The sequence below is a fragment of the Apteryx rowi genome, unplaced genomic scaffold (genome assembly GCF_003343035.1).
Source record: "Apteryx rowi isolate R43461 unplaced genomic scaffold, aptRow1 scaffold_33, whole genome shotgun sequence".
NCBI classification, from domain to species: domain Eukaryota; kingdom Metazoa; phylum Chordata; class Aves; order Apterygiformes; family Apterygidae; genus Apteryx; species Apteryx rowi.
The window spans coordinates 3,592,324-3,614,627 of NW_020449752.1; the positions used below are offsets into that span (position 1 = coordinate 3,592,324).

At 43.8% G+C, this 22,304-nt stretch overlaps 1 protein-coding gene across 4 annotated transcripts in view; it reads right to left on the reverse strand.

Annotated features, from left to right (window-relative positions):
* Nucleotides 1-22,304, reverse strand: part of FLI1 (Fli-1 proto-oncogene, ETS transcription factor) — a 94,913-nt gene that overhangs the window by 59,867 nt on the left and 12,742 nt on the right. The window contains exon 1 of one of the 4 annotated variants that reach the window (XM_026071735.1): nt 21,346-21,626. The exons of 2 other annotated variants lie outside the window; for them this stretch is intronic. In XM_026071735.1, coding sequence (XP_025927520.1) covers nt 21,346-21,363 — 18 coding nt within the window. In that variant the 5' untranslated portion in view covers nt 21,364-21,626. Of the gene's footprint in view, nt 1-21,345; nt 21,627-22,304 lie in introns of those variants that run through there. One more of the 4 variants, XM_026071737.1, reaches the window with a different exon arrangement.

Genomic DNA, 22,304 nt, shown 5'->3' on the forward strand with positions numbered 1-22,304 from the left:
CCCTCTGCAAGCTTAGTAAGTCTGGGTGTGTAAATCTAGGTCTGAATTCCACATTAGCAGCCAAGTTTTTAAAACTTTAGCAGTACAGTGTCTCCTTTGGAGGTTCCCGAGTTCTTTTTTATATCTAGCCCCAGGTTTCTGGCTTAATTTAGATGGAAAGTCTAAGCCATTCAGCAAGTGTTCACAATCCAGGCTTTTGGGTTGTCCTGTGTAGTAAAAAGCACATTGCCAACACTATTTAAATGAATTATCGGTTTAAAGGAAATTGCTGAGTTCAAAATGATATGGTTACAGGAACTCTTGGTCCAGTCCTCTGAGGACTTAATTCATACGCTTAAAAATCAGGGGCATCCCTCTGAAGTCTAACTAATAGTTTAATTTGTTTGCTTCCTTTACATCCATTGTATTTACATAATTAGCAACCAGAGGTACGTGTAAATTTTGTTTCTGTAACTGTTTCACTAAAATAGCAAATCCACTTAAATGAAACAGACAGTTCAGTAAATACCAAGCATAAAATTCTCAGGAAAGAGTCTGAATTTTTCCCCATCTCAATATCATGATTTAGGGTGTTTTTAATTCCCTTTAAGTATGATAATTGAAATTAAGAATATACATGAAGTCTAAATAACCTACGATTAGGAATGTATATTACCATGACTACTTGTATTGAAGTCAGTTAACCTGTTCATAGCTTTGGTGCCCTAAATCCTTTATATAAAAAATAAATGAAAATTGCTCAATTCATTAGTGATGAATTCCATGCTCTGTGGAATAAACCACAGGTTAACTGCCAAAGAATGCATTTGTATAGAGAGCAAAAACCATTTTTATTCAAGACCATAACACAATCAGCAAGAGAAGCAGAGAAAAAGGTTAATGTATGTGTTACTATGTGGATTATAGTCACACCCTCACCCAGACACAAACCCTGTGCAAGCTGCAGTAAGAACAACAGGAAATGGCCGGGGGTATTTATAGCATTATTGTGTTTATCCTGAAGTGATGTTCTGCACAGATTATTATGAAGTTTTTCGTGGGAGAGGATACAGCTTGTGTCAGCTGGAGATTTGCGTGCACTTCACCCAATATGCTCTCTGCTAAAGTTGCATAGCCCCCCCCTTCCCCTCTACCTTTCTTCTCTTTTTAAAGATTTGCTATATACTAGGACTTCTCGGCAGCTGATGCGACRGGCCAACCCCCCCCGCAGCGCAAACAGGAACCCTGGTAACCAGCGTGTTTGGCCTATCCCTATCGGCCTCACAAGCCCGCTATGAGATGTCATGAAAAAAAAACAAAAAAAAACCCTCATGTGACTGCTCCTGAAGTTCTGAAAAAAGCAGTCCACGTTACACAGCGTCAAAAACTCTGTGCGTTTTGGATCCTATTAACAAAGAAACAGAATCCAGGCTTCTTTCTCCAGGACAAATTTGTCCTCTCCTGGGATTCTCTTTGTTCAGAGAATCATTTCCATGTCCTTTATTTCCAGGTGGGGTAATGAAACTCCTTCCCCAGTGAGTTTGCAGAACCCCTTTCTCCCGGGCATGCATTTAACAAAAAGTAGTCGTTTCCCTGCAAAGACCATCTGCATGTGCCCTGCCTCAGTCTTGCCATCTTTCTGCTCGTTTGAACATAGTAAAGAAACCTTTTCTAATTCATTCCTATCTTCTAAATTTGGCTTGAAGTTCTATAGAAAAAAACACATGAGAGATGAAAGAGATAATGTAACAACTTAATATCTCTGTAGGGTAAAAAACCCTCCACCCACTCACAAAACCCATGCCAGTGTATATCCATCTATGCAGACCAGTTTATCTCAGTGAGAGATACAGAATAAGGAACAATAAAATAATAATGATAAAAACCAGTCTAACTCAGGAAGCAAAAAACCTGTTATTACTTCATTGTCAGAACAGTTTTTCTTATCTTAGTCAAATCTACCGAGGTTTTGCTCAGAGCCGTTCAACAGTTGCTCATTTCTTTGTTTACACCCCATGATTTCTAAAAACCTTGATTAAAAGCAATCAGAAAAATCCATCACATGACACTTAGGCCATTTACAGCCTGTGACTGTTATTAGCAAATGTTAACCTTTCCTTTGAGAGAACAGAAGGAAATCCTGCTTTAATTTAAGCTTTCAGCCATCATCCCCTCTCTATCTCTGGAGTAAATCAGAGCATCTCCAGGATTCCATTGTTTGCAAATATAATAAGTCCCCTTTTTGTCTGTTTAAAAAACAAACAGCAACAGAAAAGCATCAGGAAGTCCCAATGAATGGGAGCAACGCTGCATTTCTGTATGTGCCGCATTAATGAATGCAATTGAGCCAATATCCGAGCAAAGCTTGTTCCTATGAACACCATTCAAATCATTATCAGTTCTACTAGCGCTTCATTATGGTTGCACTGATCAAGACTAGATTTGCGGGGCTAATTTGCATCATATTCTGACAGGTGCTAGTCCAGGTGTCCTATTGTCGTTCTGAAGCATGAATTAATAAACGCAGCTCAGCCCCCTCCTCCTTTCATCATTTGCGTGATAGAAGAAATAATAGAAATGGAAAGGGGCAGGAAGGGGGGAAAACAACCTATCTGACTTCATCTACCAACAAGGCCTTTCCTGGGGTTTTGTCAGGTTTAATTTTAAAATTACAAGCTCACACACCACTTCTTTTTCATCATCCTACCTGCCAAATTACTTCCATAGCTTCCCCTCGTTGGCTTGTAACGTAACCTTAAAGCAGGGCTGCCCACAGGACAAGTTTGCACAATATCAATGTTTATTTGTCCATCAGCTCTCAAGTAAACTGCTAGAGTAAAATCCAGCTCCCAACTGTTTCTAATCCGGACAGCCCTCCTCTAAGGTACAAGCCAGCTTGGATTTTCCTGTGGCTCTTAAAATCATTGCTATGCATCCTCGGGCCTTAGACCCCATCAGCATCCACCGATTCTACCTGTCCCTTTCCTTGCCAGTTCAGTACTCACAGCTCATGGCCTAGAATTAGACCCCTAAAACCAACATGCACTACAGTTTGTTTTTTTTCTTTTTAAAATGATGATAATTAGAAGAACGGATACAACAAGCAATGGAGGGTTTTGGTTTCGCAGCCACGTGCTTCACAGTCAGGCCATCCCAACTTACCAGCTCAGGTCTGCAAGCAGCACAGACCCTCTTCATCCAATTTGCCTGCTTTTTAGTAGACCCAGCGCAAGTGTTTCTGCATCATGCTTCACATTTCATGGTTTTCTGGTTTAGAGCCTGCTGGGGGGTGCCCATATACACATGCACCAAAGGCTTTTTTACATAATTTTCATTAAAAGTCTAATTGCATTTATATCCAGATTAAGCCTTTACAGGAAATAATTTCCAGCTCTTCCCTGCAACCATAAGAAAGAAACTCGCTTTTCTTAAATAAATGCTGAGATTCTTATTTAATTACAATGCAATTTAGGGTTTCCAGACAAACACCAAATATCACGAGAACCGGCAATAGTATTACCATGCCATCCAACATTTCTCTTTCAGTCCTTCTACACAGTTAGCCCCACACTGCCCTGTTTCTTGCTTCTCTTTTGTACACTATTATTTCTTAAAGCCTCCTTGACCATGYGGTGTCCAGAACTAAATGCATTCTGACATGTGCACTCATATCATTCAGAGCGTTTATTATGAGCCCGGCTTGGTGACATGAGAGTCATGTTTCCTGTTGTCATCTGCCTGCCTTCTCTCTTTGGCTGAATTGCTCCTTAAATTTTTCAGACCTTTCCTGACAAAGAGGATATGAACTTACACCTAATCGTGGGGCTGCCCTTGAGGGGGCTGAAGCTTCCCTCTCCTGGCGTTTCTGCAGGTGTATCTCACTTGTTCCTCTGTGTCACTCAAAACACACGGCCCTTTCCTCCTCTTCTGTTTACCCCAGATCTTTGCTATCCATTGCTCATCTAATCTACGTTATAATCATACATCTAAAAATAAAGGAGTCAAAGCTTTTATAGCCATAAACCAGGCTTTCTTCATTATCTTTACTAAAACGGGTTATATCAATTGAAGCTCCAGCTGTTTATATTCAGGTAGATATCTGAATTTCCTATTGTTTCTATAAATTCATTCCACCCCAAGAGCTTCCACCTTGCTTCACTCCCCTGAGGTGCAACTAGACAGAGAAAACCTGGATTCCGTGGTACGTTTCTCAGCTCTAGCACTAAGGTACTGTGCGACCTTGACCAAATAAGCTAAGGGGCACTTGTATAAAACAAGCTAACGCTTATGCCCAGAAGAGCACGTGAACTATCAGCGTACCAGGAGACCAGGCCTTCTCTGCCTCAGTTTGCCCGTCTGGCCTACCTTGTGACTCTTTTTATTAGGATGAGTAAAGAACTAGCCTCTTTAAGCAAAACGTTAGCATCTGAGATCAGGGCTTCCACTATTACAACAAACCTCCAACCACATTCGAGAGTTTCATGAAACAGGGGAAGGCTCTGAGCTTGCTCAAAAGACAAAACACATTTTTACTGCGTTTTCTCCCCCCCCTTTGTTTTTGAAGAATCAGCTTGCAACAAATAGCACTTGCTAAATGACTGTCTAACAAGACGAAACCATGCAAGCCCCCCCATCGGAAAGCACTTGTCCCTAGCAGCCCCGGCGCTGTGCCCCTGCACGCAGACACTGTCAGGTGCGTGCAGAAGGACGTTCCCACTTCTATAGAGCATTGAGAGACAAGAGCTGCTTCTTGTTGTTGCAGCCTCTAATGAAAATTTGCTTGCCACGTATCCAAGTGTGATCTGGAAGCAGATCTGCACCTGTCTCAGCTGGCCAAAATCAAACAATAACAGCGCAGAGAGAGCAAGGCGGTTAGCAGCAACAAGGGCAAAGCGAACGGGTGAGGGCTCCCGCCTCTGCTCAAACACTGCCCCTCAGGTTCTTTAAATCAGGCCATCAGAGCAGGGGTTTTTTTGTGCTTTATAGGTACATGTTGTACCTTTCTGCTCAGGAAAAGCAACCCCCAGCCAGTGTGACCTTTACATATTTGACTATCAGGGCTGGAAAGAAAAACGAGTCCGCAAGAGAGCATAGTACTGAACCCACGATGGCTACTGCTCCCCAGTACGCTTCTAGAAATACAGAGGTGGGGTACAGCTACCAGGCCTCTTGCTCACGCTGAGAGGGTGTAACTCTACGAGCTCTATATGATGCATGCGTCATGAGATTGCTGTTAACGTAATTGCTTTAAGTTGTATGGGTTTCAGAGCAAAGACTGTTTTTTGTTTTTTTTTCTTCACAAGCGACTAGAACATTTTAGGTCCTATAAATAGTGTATTTCCTCTACTAGCTGCAAATACCCCATCTCTTGCATCCAGCTGGTTTGAACTTTATTTCAGAGGGGATTTTCTGTTGATGTTTTAGGCACCTATAGCCTAAAGGGCTTACAGAGCTCTTTGTGAGCATTTGTCACTTCTCAGCCTTACCCCAGAAGAGTGCTACCTATTATCATTATTTTACAAATAGGAAAATCAAGGCACAGAAAGCTATGATGGTTTACTCGGGGTCTGTAAGTAAGAAATGACAGAAAGAGGAATAAAGGCAAGGAGACTCCAGTTGCAGGCTCCTGTTCGCTGAACAGTATTTTTCAGAAAGTCTAGCTCGCTCGAAAGGAGGAACATGTGAATGTGATCGTTATCTGCTGAGCAGAACAGATACCAAAAGAGAGATCTTCCCTCTTTATCTTTTTACTAAATAATAGATGACTGATTATGATCTGGGATGCTAAGAAAACTTGGTTACAGATAATTTCACGTTTCTGAACATTTTTCTCTTGTAGAAGTATTATTTATAGTAACCCATTAAGTTAGCCGTAACGTAGAACCAATAAGCAAATGCATACATCCTGGACACAACTCCCGGTGAGATACTCAGCCGCCGCCTCACGGCGAGAAAACCTCAAGTTGCCACTGCGCTAGCCCAGGGCGAATCCGTTCGGGAGGACGGCTCCCACTYCAGAGAGCTCAAGGTCTAGGTAGGCAAGATAGCAAGCAGGGAAATGATCGGTCCACCCTGGCAGTTCAGTGACTTCCTGTGGTCATACAGAAAGTCCCTGGCAGAGCCACTAAGCGAAGTCAAATAACCTGGATCATAATCTCATGTGTTAAGCACCAAACAGCCTTTTTCTAAAATAGTTGTTATTGTTACAGCAAAACTATCTTTCAGAGCTTCTTTGTAGGACTCCCCCAAGCCGTGGGTGCTGGCCATCCTGCCCCCTTTCAATGCCTGCTTACCTGCTCCAGAGGGTATAACCTGCACAGAGGAAGGTACGTAGCTGCACGAGTCCGTATTAACTGCAATATTGGGTTTAGCAATAGAAAGAAATTCAGATGAAATATTGGAGTCAAGAACCCACCCTTCAAAATGACTTTTGAAACATTTTGTATGTGTCACACTACAGAAATCAACAGTGATAGTCATCTAGATCTGATCATCTGCTGTCCCTAGGGAGAATCCAGGTCAATTTTGATGGAGTCAATGGAATAGCAAGGGTGTAAAAGATATATATGTGTCTGTGTATACATACATACAGACAGACAGACATATATATATATATATAAAATGAGCATTGCCTGAGACTGATCCATCTTTCAGCTGCTTGCTTAACTCCACTAATTTAACTCCCAACATACACTGGAGCAAGAGAACAGCCATAATGCTTATATCCTGTGTAGCTGATGCTACTCAAAAGCACTTTGTTTACTTAATATATTATACATTCACTGAGCCTTGTGTCAATAAACGCTGCATGTACTGATACCATCTGTATCAAATATTGCTTCACGGACTAAACACATCTGCAGATAGAGCCTAACATTCAGCTGCAGTCCATTCCCATGTAGTACGCTGGATCCTAACCTTTTCAGGTATCATTTATAACGCTAGCCCTAGTCTATCCAACTTTGTCACAATTTAGCAAAGGTTTTCTGCAGGCACAGCTGAAAGCCAGCTCTGCCCTGAGAGACATTAGAGCAGGTACCTAAGTGTCAGTATGGAGTAACATACCAATAGAGATGGAGGGACTTCAAGAAGCCATCTAGTCCACCCTGGTCCAGAGTAAAATCAACCTTCTCTGTGCCACTGCTGACAGATATGTTTTCAATCTGTTCTTAAAGACCTTAAAGCTAAACTCTTTAAAGCTTTTCAACTTGCTACCAGAAATTAAAGCCATGGCAGGCCTGCTAGTCTGTTAAAGACAAACCAACCCGCTTTCTGTTAAAGACCTAAGTTCACAGAAGTAGAGAAGAATAGTGTCTGTGAGCACTCGGGTATCTGCGCACGCGCGCATGTGCAAGGTAGAGGAGGGTTTGGAAAGACGCCTCGAAGCTGTGATGCAAATGCTTGTGGGGGAGCCCAAGGGTGGTCCTTTGTGCGTGGAGGCTCAGTCTCAACAAGCGAGGGCTGTCTCTGCGGCGCTGAGCCCTCAGGACCTGGAAGGAGCTGGTGCTGCTGGTGTCGTGGCACTTCACTGAAGCTGCGCTGATTCCAGCAGAGGAGCTCTTTGTCCACAGCAGGGAGTAGGCAGGATGTGAGCAGGCTGGAGGCTGGACATAAGAGCAAAGCCTAGGATTTGAGAGGCATGGGCTCAACCCCTGCTTCACCACAAAGAAAGTCACCGTGCCTCTTGGGGGTCATGTTTGCACCACAGTTAGCTGTGGAAAATGGCACCAGTACATTTCAAAGGAGCAAACATAGCTAAGATTATGAGGCACTCAGCTCTAAACCATAATAGCAGCCATGCCAGGACTTTAAAAAATGGAATCTGAGCATAGGAGAGAAAGCAAACTCAGCGAGAGGGAGAGTTAGGGAAGGGCAGGGGATCTAACCCTTGGATTTAATAGGAAAAAGGGCCTGATCCAGTTCTGGAGCACCTGAAAGTAAAGAAAGACCTGGGCAGCATTTGGGAGGACAGCCTGTCAGGACTCAGGGATTTCTTTCCACAGCCAGGTCCCTTTCTGCTCCTTTGGATCTTGCTACATTGACCTCAGTTACATGCATGTTATGACTCTCTGCTGGCATACAGTCACCTTCCACAATACACATCTCCAGACGTTTGCATGGCACGTCAGCTAAGCCCCTGCCCCTCCTTCTCCTTTTTCAGGCTGGCACAGAGCAGTGCTTGATGAGAAAAGTGCTGTTCACAAGACAGGGTTTCTGTGGTTTAGGGTTATTTTAATTAATTAATTTTTGGGGGGTAGGTCTGCAGCTGCTAGTTTTGAAACGATGAATACTAAAGCTGCAAAAGTATGAAAGAGAGGGCAAGAAATTAATGGAAGAAATAGACAATCAGCACAGGGCTCTGCCTGCATAGTGGCTGCTGTTATTTTAAAACACATAAAAGTTTGGCTTATGTAAGAAACCATCTGGTATTTAGGCCTAGTTGAAATCTTAGCTCTGTGTGTGCTCTGTGTATGAATCCATGGAGCGGCTTCACAGGCACATGCACGTACTCAGCTGGACTCCTTCACCAGGCAGCACAGGGCGCTCGCTGAACCAAACAGATCTGGAAAATCATTTGGACTTCACACCCTTCTTACTCCTTCTGCACAGCTAGTGATGGTCTTTGATCTAAGGGAAAACACGCATACCAGCCACAGCTGCAATGCTACAAACCCGCGCTACAAATGAGTGCATGGCCCAAAAGGTTGCTAGCTGTGCCCGTCTCAGGAATACCGCAGAAGGCTGTCGAATGTTTATAAAGAGTATAATGGCAACAACCATTGGGTTTCTCTCTGTTAATTATATTGCATTGCAAGATATGCCCACAGCGTCACTGAGATCATTATAGCTGCTGCCCATGAATAGAACCGAAGTCAGTCTTATCTCCTAAGAGCATCTACTCCAAATCAGCCAGACAAGGTTGAGAGAAAAGAAAGCGTTTGCTTACTTGTACCGATGAGAAACTGAGACACAGAGAGATGAAGTGACCTGCCTAAACTCATAGGGGAAATCTGTGGCAGAAGAATGAACTGAACCAGGTTGGGCACTGCTGAGGATAAAGAATGGAGTGAATTAAGTGTTCACAGATTTTTCTGACTCACCAGAAAAAAGAAAAAAAAAGAAAAAAGCCTCACAGTCCCAGAATTGCATCAGGGAGGATTCTCCCAGCATGAAGCATTAATGCCAGACACAAGGAACAGTGTGTGCCACTGGTCACTCCTGTTGGGAAGAGACAAATTCGCACTGGAGCAGGTGCAGACTAGGGCTGACAGGATAACCAGGAGAAGGGACTTATGGAAGAGATTAGAAGATTTTTGTTGATCCTGGCAGAACAAAGGCTGAGCGATGGTATGGCAGTAGTCTATAGCTACACTGCGAGCATAATATCAGGGAAGGAAAAGTGCTCTTTAAGCTAGTAGACAGTGCTGGCGGGAGAGAAAACAGGTATAAATCAGCCATGAATACATGTCAGTTCAAAATCAGAAGAAAATAGTTAAACATCAGAATAGGGATGTTTTATAACTTTTTTTCAATGGGGAGTAGCATTGGTGGAAAAAAGTAATTATCTATCCTTTAGAGAAGGCTTGAGGAGTTTGTGAAAGGGATTATAGAGCATGGTCATGTCTGACAGAGGACTGGACTCAGCTCAAGAATTGCTTCCACTCTGGAGTTCAAATTAAGTGCCTCAACTTTTCTTCACTTCTAAGGAATTTCAGAGAAGAATCTCTTGTTACATACAGCGCTTAGCACAACAGAGACCACTCTGGTCTCAAGGCACTACTATAACACAAATAATTCATAACACTAATGATCACCCATAATTACATCCTTCCTGAAATAGAGATGACATATGAGAATACCAAAAATGAAGAGCAGAGAACTGCAAGCTTATTTCATCCGTTAATGATTGCCCCATATTCTAAGAGAGTCAGAAAATGTCTGCTCTCAGATACAGAGGTGTAAATCCAGAGGAATTCAGAAAGATTAACTGCAAGCAAGCTTGAACTTCAGTGGTATGCACTCTCTTTCTGAAGGCGGTGAACTCTATCCATTCGCTAAAACCTTTTCCCACTCTTCTGCAAGTGCTGTGAAGGCATAGGATTCTCCTGACCACAAAGCTGGGTTTGGGGTGCCCTGCAGAAGTCAGCAAAGTGGACAAAGACCAGTCTCGTCTTTAATGTTGACATGCAGCAACTGTGTGTCCCAGCATGACTTCATTGGGGCTCAGAGTTAAGGCGGATAAAGCCTTTTCCTACCAAAAAAGTGCCACCTTGGGTACATTTTTTACACAGCCTTCCATAAAGCATTACTCAAAATCCAGAGGACCCAGTATCTTTGTCAAGAGGAGGAGAGGAGGGCAGAGTTGCTTTTCAGAAGACAAAAGACCAGAAGGGACATTGGCATGACAAAGTCCCGATCCATATCTTCCTCTAGAATGTGTGTGTGAGTAAAAAGTAACACTTTTCAGCCTGGATCTGTCCTTGCTTTGTCTTCCTCCTTATGCAATGAAGAGGGAAGCTTACAACACAAAAACAGTGTGCTATAAGATTCTGAGCAGACGCCCAATCTGCAGCTAGGCTGTTAGGAGCTGGAGTTTGGGCCACGTGCCATTGGAATGGTAGCACTTTCCCTTCAGCTTACTAGAGACGTCTCGGATTTCAAGTATAATCTTAGTGTCACAAGGGAATTCACCACCACTCAGGCAGCTTGTCGCACACGCATTTGCACGCACATTTATCTGGTAGAAAAGGCACTAAAATGAGATTCAGAAGAAATAAGTTAAAATAAAACCACCCCAGATCCTGATAAAACACACTGGTTTTCTCTGTGCGTCAGTTCCTCACTTAACATAAGATCATTCTTTCTCTTGTCAGAGTGGAGCCATTACGGACAATTTTGGTAATATTTGCAGAATGATACTGAAAATTCTTGCCTTGATCTAGCAAATCACTTCACTGCATGCTTGTTTTAAAGTCTGATTGGTTTTAATGAAGTCAAATGTATTAGTTTATGACTCTTAGAAATACCACCAAAATATAAATATTTGTGCTGTTGAAAGATATACATGTGTATATTAGATCTAATTAAGGAAGGATATTACCACGCACGTTGCATGAATTTTGCCAGCAAGTTTGGGTTAGGAGTGTCATCATCAGAAAAATTATTCTTGCAGCAGCACTTCATCTCTCAAGGACCGTGACTTGCACAGACTGTACTCTAGATTCTCAGTATGCCTCAAAGACACCCACAGCAACTGTGATAACTACCCAATATAACTTTCAGTCCTTTGGGATCAATTTATAGATGGCAATCTATCTGGCTTTTGAACTTGTGCACATATCACTGATTTCTGGCTCTGGTAACTTTTCTTTGTACCAGTGGTAAAACCTCCCTTTCCAGGTTTGTGCAARGGTGTTTTGGGTCCAAGAATCCCTGGGCAATTCTAATGCCAGGGACTTGCGAATGGCCACCAAGACTCAGTTTCTAGCTCTCACGCTGACTTGCTGAGTGACCGGTTTCTTCCTACATTTCATCTCCTAGCATTTTTTTTTTCTTTGCCTGTTTTGATTATGGGCTCTTATTCCATCTACGTGCCATGTTTCATCTTGGTGGGAGCCTCTAGGGACAACAACCATAATACAAGGAATTAATCATACGAGTCACAACTTCTGGTTCTAATCAGGAGTCCATCCTAGAGGCTGATCTGCAACATGACCCTCATGGACAAATCCTTAGAATTTAATAGGGATTAAATCAATGGAGTTTTTATAGAAATTGAATTAGACTGTATAGAAATTGTTCCATAAACAGAACAGAGCAGAAAAGGCTAAACTTCCTTGATTTTCCCCTGGATTTTACAGAAGGGATGTAATTTTCTGTTAACTTTCCTGAGGTAATCCAAAATTATTTGATGAAAAATGACACTTTTCAATGTAAAGACATAGGGTTTTAACATTATGTGAGAAAACTTCTAATCAGTACTCTGGAACCTGCGAAAAGGCCATTCCATAGGAGGGCAATGCTGTCTGTTCTCCCCCTTGCTTAAAGTGACATAGGTCCTGCTCCTCTGTTAGGCCTGGGCCAGCAGGGCTCCTTGGCAGCTCCGCCTTCTTGTTAGCTGGGGCGGTTTAGTAAGCCGCTGCTGTTTCGGTCTATTTTAACCACTGCCCGTCCCTGGCTACCCTTTCAAGAATACACACCACAAACATTAAGACACACACAGAAAACAGGCCAAGCCCAGAAGCTTTTATCCTATTCCATATCCTACCGTTCCTGGTTTGTATAAATGAACCCCAGATCCAAGCCACCTACTCTGGAGAGGCTGAATTTGCAAATGCAGTCTGCCCCGGTTTGCAGAGGGGCAATGTGCAGAGCAGCTTTCAAATTCCCCCCCTGCCCCCTCTATTTTAGCCTACTGAACTCTGGTGGTTTGGAACAAGAGGGTCCAAGAGCAGAAGCTCCCTGGCTTTTGGTTTTGAAAATTCAGCCTGGTCAGCCTCTTTCTGCCCCGTATGAACTAGCTGCTTTGTGATACTGTAGTTAACAGCTGAACTCCAGTGCATTTCCTTCCGTGTCAGTGCTAATTGCCTCTCCGTGAAAAGGTCTGATCCTGATAAACTCCAAACATGAGCAAATCGTACTGATTTCAGTGGAAACTTGCAGATATCCAGTATGTGTTTCTCAGAATTAGGCCCATATTGGCACTTATCTCTGTGCTAACATATAACTCTATACCTTCGTGGCTGCCTTTAGTTGCATTCAGTAGCAGGTTTATTGGCATCTCCTCGGTCCTGATCCGAGGTCACATTCCTCTCTATCTGAACAAGAAGACAAGTGATTAAACAGCATAACCATGCATGAGATCGTGTGTCTCTAATAACATGTAAGATTTAAATCACTGTGGACTTGTGATTCTTATAAGGAGTAGAGCATCGGAGCAGACATGCCAAGATTATGAAGGCACTCAGTAAAAGAGTACGCTTGTCAGCTGGGTGGGGTGCAGCAACTGGGGAAAAACAGCGCTTCCCCAAGGGAGAGGCTCCCTACAGCATGGAACAATTTGGATTTTGCATTGATCCTTTCACATGCACAGTATGTTCCTAATGTGATTTGCAGGACTGAAAGAGAACCGCGGCGCTGGAGCAGCTAAGGAAAAAGGAGCAGTGAGAAGAGAGCAAATACCATTCGGTGTAGTCGTTTGTCAGGAGACTCGTTCCTGTCAGTACGCACGGGGCTGCCAGGTCCAGCGCGGCCTCGGGCGATGCCGTTTGTACAGTATACGTGTAACCATTTGGGGGAGCATTTCTGCCAGCGGCCTACATATTTTAGACACTAAGTTCCAGTCCCAAGTTCAAATACCAAGTATCTTCACACTGAAAAAAGCCTGTGCAAATCAATGAGATCTCAACAGCTGATTATTTGCTTCCTTTGCCAGAACATTAAAAACCCTGTATGTATACTAGAAAGCAGTCTTTGGCCAAAGTATTCCTTTTCTGCCTTACTTGGGTGGTCTAGAGCATGGCTGCAGCCCACTACTCTAAATGTGACTGCATTTCAACAGCACAGTTCTTGCCTCTCTGCAGTTGGCAATGCAAAACTCAATTAGATATGAAGAGGGCACTATCACTCTAGGCAGCCTGACTCAGAGCCTAGGCAGAAAAAATAAAAGGCAAATGTTCGAGGCTAGCGTTATATGAAGTCCCAAGGAGATTTGGAACAGGAGCAGTGGAGGAGTTACAGTTTCCTTTGTTCTGTTAAAAGGAAAAAGGAAACACATCAGGAAACCAGACTGTGGAGCACAGGAAGTCTCACTTTGGCTGATAAAAAGGAACTGATGTGAGGTTGGTTCAGATGCAGTTATAAGTCAATCAAGCTTGGAACAACAAGAAGAGCTATTCAGAAGAAACCAGAGAGCCAAACTCTGCTGCTAGCTATAAACATGGTATTTTAACCTTTTTAAATCTCTTGCTTATCCACTTTTTAAAAAGAAAGGTACTATAAAAAACGTTCGCATAAGAATTTTCTCATCATACAAAAGTCGGTTTCCAGAACTCACCACACCTTCCACTGAGACCACCATACTCGACTCCAGTTTCTTTTTTTCACTCATCAGCCAACTTAAAAAAAACGTATTCTTGCTGATTTATCTCCTTCCCTCAGATCAAAACCAGCATTAGTTAAGAATGGCAGTTTTTTGCTGAGTGGGAAATCAGCAAATGACTAATTAAAGGCTCTCCTGCCCGTTATGTTATTTTCACTCCCTCTGCATGATTGACAAGCGTGGGCCAACAGGCTAAAGTTCAATTCCTGGGACTGCAGCTTGGTCAGGTTTGGGGGGTTTTTACACTTTTTTTTTTTTTTTAATGTCCCTTGTTCTTTTACAGCCCTGTTGTTGCTTGAGCTCCAGGTTCATCTGTGCTGAAAGAACTGGATCAAGACGTATGTAAATAAACCAGTAGGCTTAGCTATATCCATGGTGTTTAATGTCAGAGGCTCTATTGAGCTGTGTTTCTGAACTGCATTTTAGAAAAAAATGGGAAAAGAATGCTTGATACGCATGAAGAACCAGGGTCCTTCTCTTTACTGCATCATGCCAATGCTGAAGAGAAGCAAAGGCTGAGATTTTGAAAGATGCCTGTGGGATTTAGCCTTATTTCTCCCAGTTATTTCCAGTCAGAGTTGTATATTCAATGCCCCTTAGCCAGCTTTGCAAATCTTAATCAACATGTTTACATACCGAATTGAAATACTTAAATAAGCACTAGAAAGTGGCTTGGTTTTCAAAGGGAGCAGTTACCTTCAAAAACTAGTAGGAGTTACAGGCTGCCAGTACCTTTGCAAATCAAGCTGCTTACTTAGTTACACAAATATGCACTTATATGCCTATTTTTAGGGCTCTGACTTCAAAAGATGGAAACAAATCAGAATTAAATATATTAATGTGTCGCTGGTATCAAATACTGATGGTTCCTGCCAGGTTATTTTTTCGAAGTTTTGCCTTTGGTACCGTTTGTCACTAGAGAAGCAAAAGGTTCATCAGGACAAACCTAACCGGCTTCAGCAGTAACATACAGCAAGATGTATCCCTTTTGTTTGGGTCGCTGCCTTACAGCTAAAGGAAAATCTTTTTGGTAGCGGGGGTGGGGGAGGAGGGAGGTAACGTTTGTGGCTTTACTACAAGAGGCAGGTTTCTAGATCAGTGTTACTAGCCGGGTAGATACGCATCAGTAATTATGTGGCCTGGGTAATGAGAGGAAGAAAGAAAATAAGTAGTAGTTGCATTAACATTTTGGAGACTTTGATATTTTGAACTCAGTAGACTAGATTATGCGTTGTCCTAGAACATACATTGCTGCTTATACCTGCACAATTCAGGCTGACAATAAAYTACCTTGATGTGCACCCTGACCGCCTAGCGTCTATGATGACACAGCATGCGTGCAGGTTAGCAAAGACCTGGGCCCGCAATCAGGCAGATTATTTCCAGAAGCAGGCAGAAAACCACATTTGCATTGTGATATTTTAGTCTGCATTTTCAAAAACACCTATAAATACGCACTAACAGCCTTGTAAGAAACTGTTTGTTCACTCAGAAGGTGTTCTTAGGCATCACCCATGGAAGTACAACGAGACTTCTTATAACCCGAGAAATGTGCTCCAAATCAGTTCTTTTTACATGCCAACGCTACATATATTCATTGAGTGCTCATGTTCACACGTGCATGAGAGCGGCAGACACAGACACTGGAAGCAGAGCAGTTGTTCAACTCAGAACAAACGATCTAAAGAGAATTTTACATTTGGAGGAAAAGTTGGCTTCAAACCAAGTTGCAGAACTAAGCTTGATGTTTTAGACCCATCTCTTCTGGGCAAGGCCAGCCACACATCCATGCACGCTCTGGTACTAACACCATGCTCCTGGAGTGCTAGGTGTCTAGCAAACCCACAGGTGTCTGGAAACCTCATGTTAAGGCTCCCTTGGCTCCTTTAATTTTCCTGCTTGTGCATGTTTGCACTGAGATGGGACACAGGGTCTTTCAATAAGTGGTCAAGTAAACTCAAGCAGAAACGACAAACTTTCATTTTTCAAAGGCAATCTATGTGGTGCTGTAGAAATACTTCACATGCTGATGTTTTAAGGGGAAGAGAATGAAAGATACCCCACAGTATAAGGTTCTGTGTTCATATGTTTGTGGCCTTGATCTTTCAAAGACAACATGAACTGAAATCAAGAGGAAAGCCTTCTGTAAAGACAGGAAGGAGAGACCTGAAGAGAGTATATTCTGGTTTCTGCAAAAATTGCTATAAAGGCCATTCTCACCTTAGGCGCATACCTCACCTTATCAGCATATCATCTAAGACCACACTTTGAAGTGTAATCTCACTCTTTGCTTCTCTTGATTTCTGTACCTTTCTCATAATATTCCAATGAATAATTCTACTTTTATACATCAAGACTCCAGCAAAACTTTCCTTAGAATATATGCTGCAGGGACTGATAGAAGCTGGACCTTTCCCTCATCTTACAGTAGGAGCATCACAGAATTAAAACAAATAACTAAAACAAAAGCATGAAATCCTCAAGACATGCATGCTACTACTCAAATTGACCACATCCTGTTAGGGTAAAATCCACAGTGGTGGAGAGAAGCTATAAAAGGCTCTCAGCACCTCCTTAAAGCCTCCGAATGAAACCCCAAGTGCCTAAAATCTAAGCAGTTGTGCTGTATGTTGTGTATTAGGTTTGTTTCAGACCACTTTTCCTTCCTATACCAGGAAAAATTCTAGTACAGAGAGGCAGAGCTACTCAGTTCTTACCTATTCTGCAAAGACTCTTTCCCCGTGTTTTACTTGTGTAGCAAATGGGAGCTAGTGCCAAATACCTGGAGTCGACAGCACCCAGCACTAAGGCATGATCATAAGTTCGTGCTACGGCAAAAGGCACTCATTTGCATACACATCTTTGAGGGAAAATGAAGCAGCAAAATAAGTAGCATTATGAAAATATCCCAATTACAAAATGTTCCTAACAGGTTTGTGCCATTGTATATTAGAAAGCTGTTCTCCAGCATCCACAGGTGTGACACCTAAATGTGGACTGAGGCATCAAGGAACAAGGAATTTATGCCTCGGAAATTTCAGATGGTTTTGTTCAAAACTGCTTTTGAGGGACAGCAACATAGAAAGACTCCAGCAAACAAACATCTATGCAATTTTTTCAGTTAAGATTCTTGCCCTAGGAGTCAATGCCTTTTTGCCAGGAAAGGACATCTCTAAAGGGCCAAAGTCAGGGCAGTTTAAAAATGGCCAAACAGAGATTCAAACTTGCTCAAAAAGGAAACATGTTCTTAGTTGGAGATCTTGATGGCCAAGTTTCAGGACAAGAGCAAACGCCTGCAGTTCACAAATGACAAGAAACAGTGATTGCAATACAAACCCTACCCCACCCTTTGCTATTAGCAACACCAACATACAAGCTGTCTTCTCGTGGAAAGAGAAAGAGGCATGCATGGTTGTCATCTACTTGGGTAATGCAGAACTTCCATCGTATGTCCTTTAAATGGTCTTACTCTCTCTTATGCCCATCCATATCTACATGTTTTCACAGAATAAAAGCAACAGTCACATCCAATATGCTTTTTTACTAACAGTCAGGTTTTAGCAAGCGTATTTACTTTAATTATGTCTTGTCCACATGTAAGGTGGAACTGAAACGATTAAACCAGTTTGAAGCCACACCATGTGTTACTGGAAAGAAGCCCATGCATGGGCATCTTGTTGACATTAGAGGTACCCTGTTTTGATTTAATTTGAGGCAATAAAAACCAAAACCCCCAAAACACAATATGAATTAAGCCAAAGCAGGATGTTAGTCCAAATAAGATATGAACTGAAGTATCTGGATGCACAAAGCAGAAATGTTACAGATTATTTAAAATTAGTCCAAACACAAGCCATCAGCAGTTTCATTGGCTCCCAGTCATCTTCTGCAAGGGTTGTTCACAGAATATGAAGAAAATACGGAAATGAATTAATAAAGATAAAGATTTGCAGTACTTCTTTCTCCATAAAAGACCTTAGAACATTTTTCTAGAGGTCACTTTTCAAATCAGCCAATCCAACCCCCAAATTAGGTATTAAATAGATTATTTGAAGAATGCAACAAAAATTGCTACCCAACACCTCAGTAATTAATTTATATTCACTCAAGATAAACAATCATCTGTGAAGAAAAGAAGATGCATTCTAGCCCTGATGCTTTGGTTCAGCAATACCGCATGTGACATAAGTCAGTGCATGATAGCAAAAAATGTCTTAAAGTCCTGTGCTGATCCTATGATAATTCTATTTATGCATTCCCTGAGCTCTGTGTTAAAGAACTGTGACGACAACTTCAATTTACATTCGCACGCAATGTCCACAGAGGAAGAAAATGTAGCCCAGGATCATATTGACCATGTCTGTGCTCTGACCATGCTCCCTTTCCCCAGTATTGCAGCAGCACGCAACCGTGAGCCCTTAGGACAGCTCAAGGCTGCAGAAGAACTACCCCTTACCTACGAAGTTACCCTGCATTTAGGCAGGTTTACGGTTAAATTATTCCAGGTCAGCAAAGCCAGCCATCAGAGAGTCTGTTGTCAGAACTCTTTCTGAACGGCATAATAAGATAAAGAGGAAGGTACAAGCCCAATATTGGGGACTGCAGGATGAAGGGAGATATTTTTATAGTAGACCGGACTCCGACTGGACTCTGAATTTTAAAGCGTATTTCCCTGCTGCAGCAGGCTAGTGTGCAATTAAAATTCTTTTACTCAATTAAAACAATTAGCCTGTGGAATAATTTTGCATAGGACCTGAAAGAACAGTCACTTGTGTTATTTAAATTGCTCAAAAAGACAGAGCAGAAAACWGTTCTATGCTTGTTCTCAAAGAAGACCATCACCTGGAAGAGGTACCCCGCTCCCACTTCTACTCTGAGCTGCATAGCACTTATCTTCTCTAAAGGCAGGTATGTTTCTGAGTTTCTGGAGGGAGGTGCTGCTCGACCATGAGTCATTTTCTCTACTTTTTTTTTTTTTTTGCTCTGCAATCACCTCTGTGTATCTTTCTGCTGTATTATTTCCCAATCCCAATGCACAGCTTTGAGAGAGAACAACACATACAAACTTCAGGCAAACAGATCCAGGGGTAAGATTGCTTTTAAACTGCTTTCCCCTGGATACAGTACAGGTTTGCTTTAGCATGTCCTAGAGTTTATAAAACCTGAACTACCCTGAAGCACAGGTTATATATAGAGCTCAGCACATTAAAAACATTTAAGCATCTCAAGCCACATCCTCTCCCATTGCCCTTCACCTAAGACAAACCAAGCAAGGTGGCCTAGCCCTTTCCTTTTAGTGGTAAACTGCAGCAGATTTGTCAACGCACAGGGCTAAGACTGATTGGGAACCTGCTCTTTTTCTCCCCAACAAGAAAATTTGCAAGAAACCTTATATAATCCTGAGGGCACTGCAGGAGAAGCTTTCAACCAGTGATCTAAATGCACATTACAGAAAAGGGTAAATTATAGAAGGAGGTAAAYGGGACATGGGGACCTGCAGCAGCTTGCTTATGATCCTGGAATTTCTCAGTAAGGGAACCCAAGATGAGACTCCCAGGTATCCAGATCCCATGTCTCTTAGCTCAAACAGCAAAATTATTTCTGGATTACAAGAGAAGCGGGAAAACAACCAAAGCCTGCAAAGCAGTGAGCGGGCAGATCCAGGAGCCAGGGTAGTGACCTGCAATGCGGGTGAGAGTTCCTCCTTTTGCCACAGCCTGCCCAACGTGACTGTAGGCCTGGTTGCTGTGTTGCAGTTCCTCATCTCCAAATCGGGGGGGGGAAGGGGGAGCAGCAATAATACTTTGCAACATAGGGAGAGTGGGGAGAGGAGGAGCTCCCCGTAGGCACCCTGAGCTAYGTGTGAATACTGCAGCAGCTTTCAGAGGATGGTGCAGGGGGCTTGTGGCCTGCAAAGAAAAGCAGGTCTGTGTGTGCACTGCAGCAAATGTACAGATGRGAAATTTCTGCACTTTCACTATACAACATTTAGGGCTCCACAAATCAAAGAAGGTTGTGGTGCACTAAGCATATCCTGAATGAGGCCTGGGTTACTTTTGCTACAGAACTGAGGAGGTGATAGGGGAGACGTGTCTTATTCCTGCCATGCCTCCCAAATTTTGTACTTTACACACTCCTGCTTTCTCTCTCTTCTGACTTTCCCCCTTTCATTCCCACTTTCTTTCCTCTTTTCATTTTTTCTTCTTGCCCATCTCCTCCCCCTGCCCTCCCCTTTTTGGAGGCCCTTCCAAACAGTGCACTTGTCACAAACTGCAATCTAAGGGAGAAAGTTTCAGTTCCTGCCAGTCTACAGCTTCTTTCTCCCCAGGTCAGCAAAAAGAAAAAAAAAAAAGAAAAAAAGACTTTTAAGAGATCAACACCCCACCCAGGCGATAGGCATCTTTCGAAATCCTCCAACCCAAACACACCCACAGCGTCTCTCGCTTCAAGGCTGGACTGTTCGAGCTGCTTCTGTGCTATAGCGCTCCCTCAAGAAGAGCCYGTAAGAATTGCACAAGGGTCCCCAAAAGCAAGAAAGCCAAGCCTCTGCTGCCTAGGCTTTGAGAAATAGCGTGAGCCACCTCAAGGGGCTTGGACAAGGCTTACTTTATCCTTGCAAAGGCGTAAGGACTAGTCAGTTTGACGGGGGAAAAGGAGGGGGAACCATTCTCCAAGTCACAACAGAGTCCTCGCTTGCTCAAGGCCACCAGAGGTTCGTGGTTTTTTGCCACACTCTTTGCTTCCCCTTCCCCCTGCCTCGTCCCGAGCTGGGGTGGTGGTTCTCCTCCAAACCGCCCCGTCCCTCGCTCTCCCCCCAAAAACTGCTAGAGGAAACGCACGGGCGACCATCAGAAGCGGCGCTGCGTTTCAGGCGAGGAAATCAGAGCCGGCTGACATCTAAGCGCCGGGGGCTCACATCTGGGGCCGGCTCGGAGCCACCGGCGCCCCGGGCGCCTCCGCGCTGCGCTCGCCGCCGGCCCGAGCCGGCCCCCCGCCGCGGCGCCGCGGGGCCGGAGCTGTCAGTGCCTCCCCGCCGCGGCGGCCCCCCGGCACCCGCCGGGCCGCCCCCCGCCCAGCCCGAGCCCCTCGGCGGGCGCCGAGCGGCGGCAGGGCGAGGGGAGAGGTCCCCCGCCAGGAGGCGGCGGCGGCGGAGGAGGAGAAGGAGGAGGAGGAGGAGGAGGAGAGGGCGGCCGCGCCGGGACGGAGCCGGACCCGCGCCCCGGCGCCCCCGGCCGCGGGCTGCCGGCCCCTCCTGCCCCGCTTACCTTAATAGTGCCGTCCATCTAGAAAAACTTCCAGCCGCTGCCAGCAATATTCCACACATTGACCCGGTTTAGCCTGCAACCGAAGCCTCCTGAAGTTTTTATCCTTCTCTCTCTTTCACTTTGCTGTCCTTCCAGTGATCTTACTTTTCCGCCTTTACCCCCTCTCTCCTCTCTCTCCCTCCCTCTCTCTCGCTCTGTCTCTCTTTTTTTAACTTTGGCTGTTGCAGCAGAGCGAAAAAGAGACAGTTAACCGGATGAAACGTTTTTTTCTGCTAATTTTGGGAAGTGAAGTCACTCGAGGAGGAAACTTTCGTCTCCACTGGTCCTGCCTTCTTGATCAAAATATATATATTTTACATACAGGATATTTGCTCCATTTAGATAAGAAGGGGCAGAACAATAGCTACCTCTGTCAGCTCTTGTTTGTCGCTAGCGCAGCCAGTCCAATGGAGACCTTGCCTTGCACCCCCGACTGTATTACCGAGCTCTGTGTGTCATCCCACAGTTTAGTTTAGTATGTTTTTTGCATTTTTTTTTCTTTTGGCTGGAGCGACTTTAGCCTGACTCACTGAATTTCCGTCTCTTCCCACAGATTTTTTTATTAATGCGTTTTCCAGTCACAGGCAAAATTAAGGGGAGAAAACGGTAAATACAATTCAGTCGGAGCACGCAGAGAGAGAGAGGGAAAAAARAAAAGAAGAAGAAAAAGGGACGATTAAAACGTTGCATTTAAACCATAGTGCGGCCCCTCTCCTTCACGCCTTTCGCAGGCAGGGCTCCCGGCGAGGAGCGTGAGACTGGAGTCCAGTCCCTGCCAGAAAGGAGCGGTAAGTGCAATAATGCGAGACAGACAAAAAGCCAGCTCGAGTCAAAGATGTCAAGTGCTTTCTTACGCTCGCAGATGCAGGGTTTGCTGACTCTCCTTCCAAAGAAACTAGCCGTTCCCCGTCGTTTTCAAA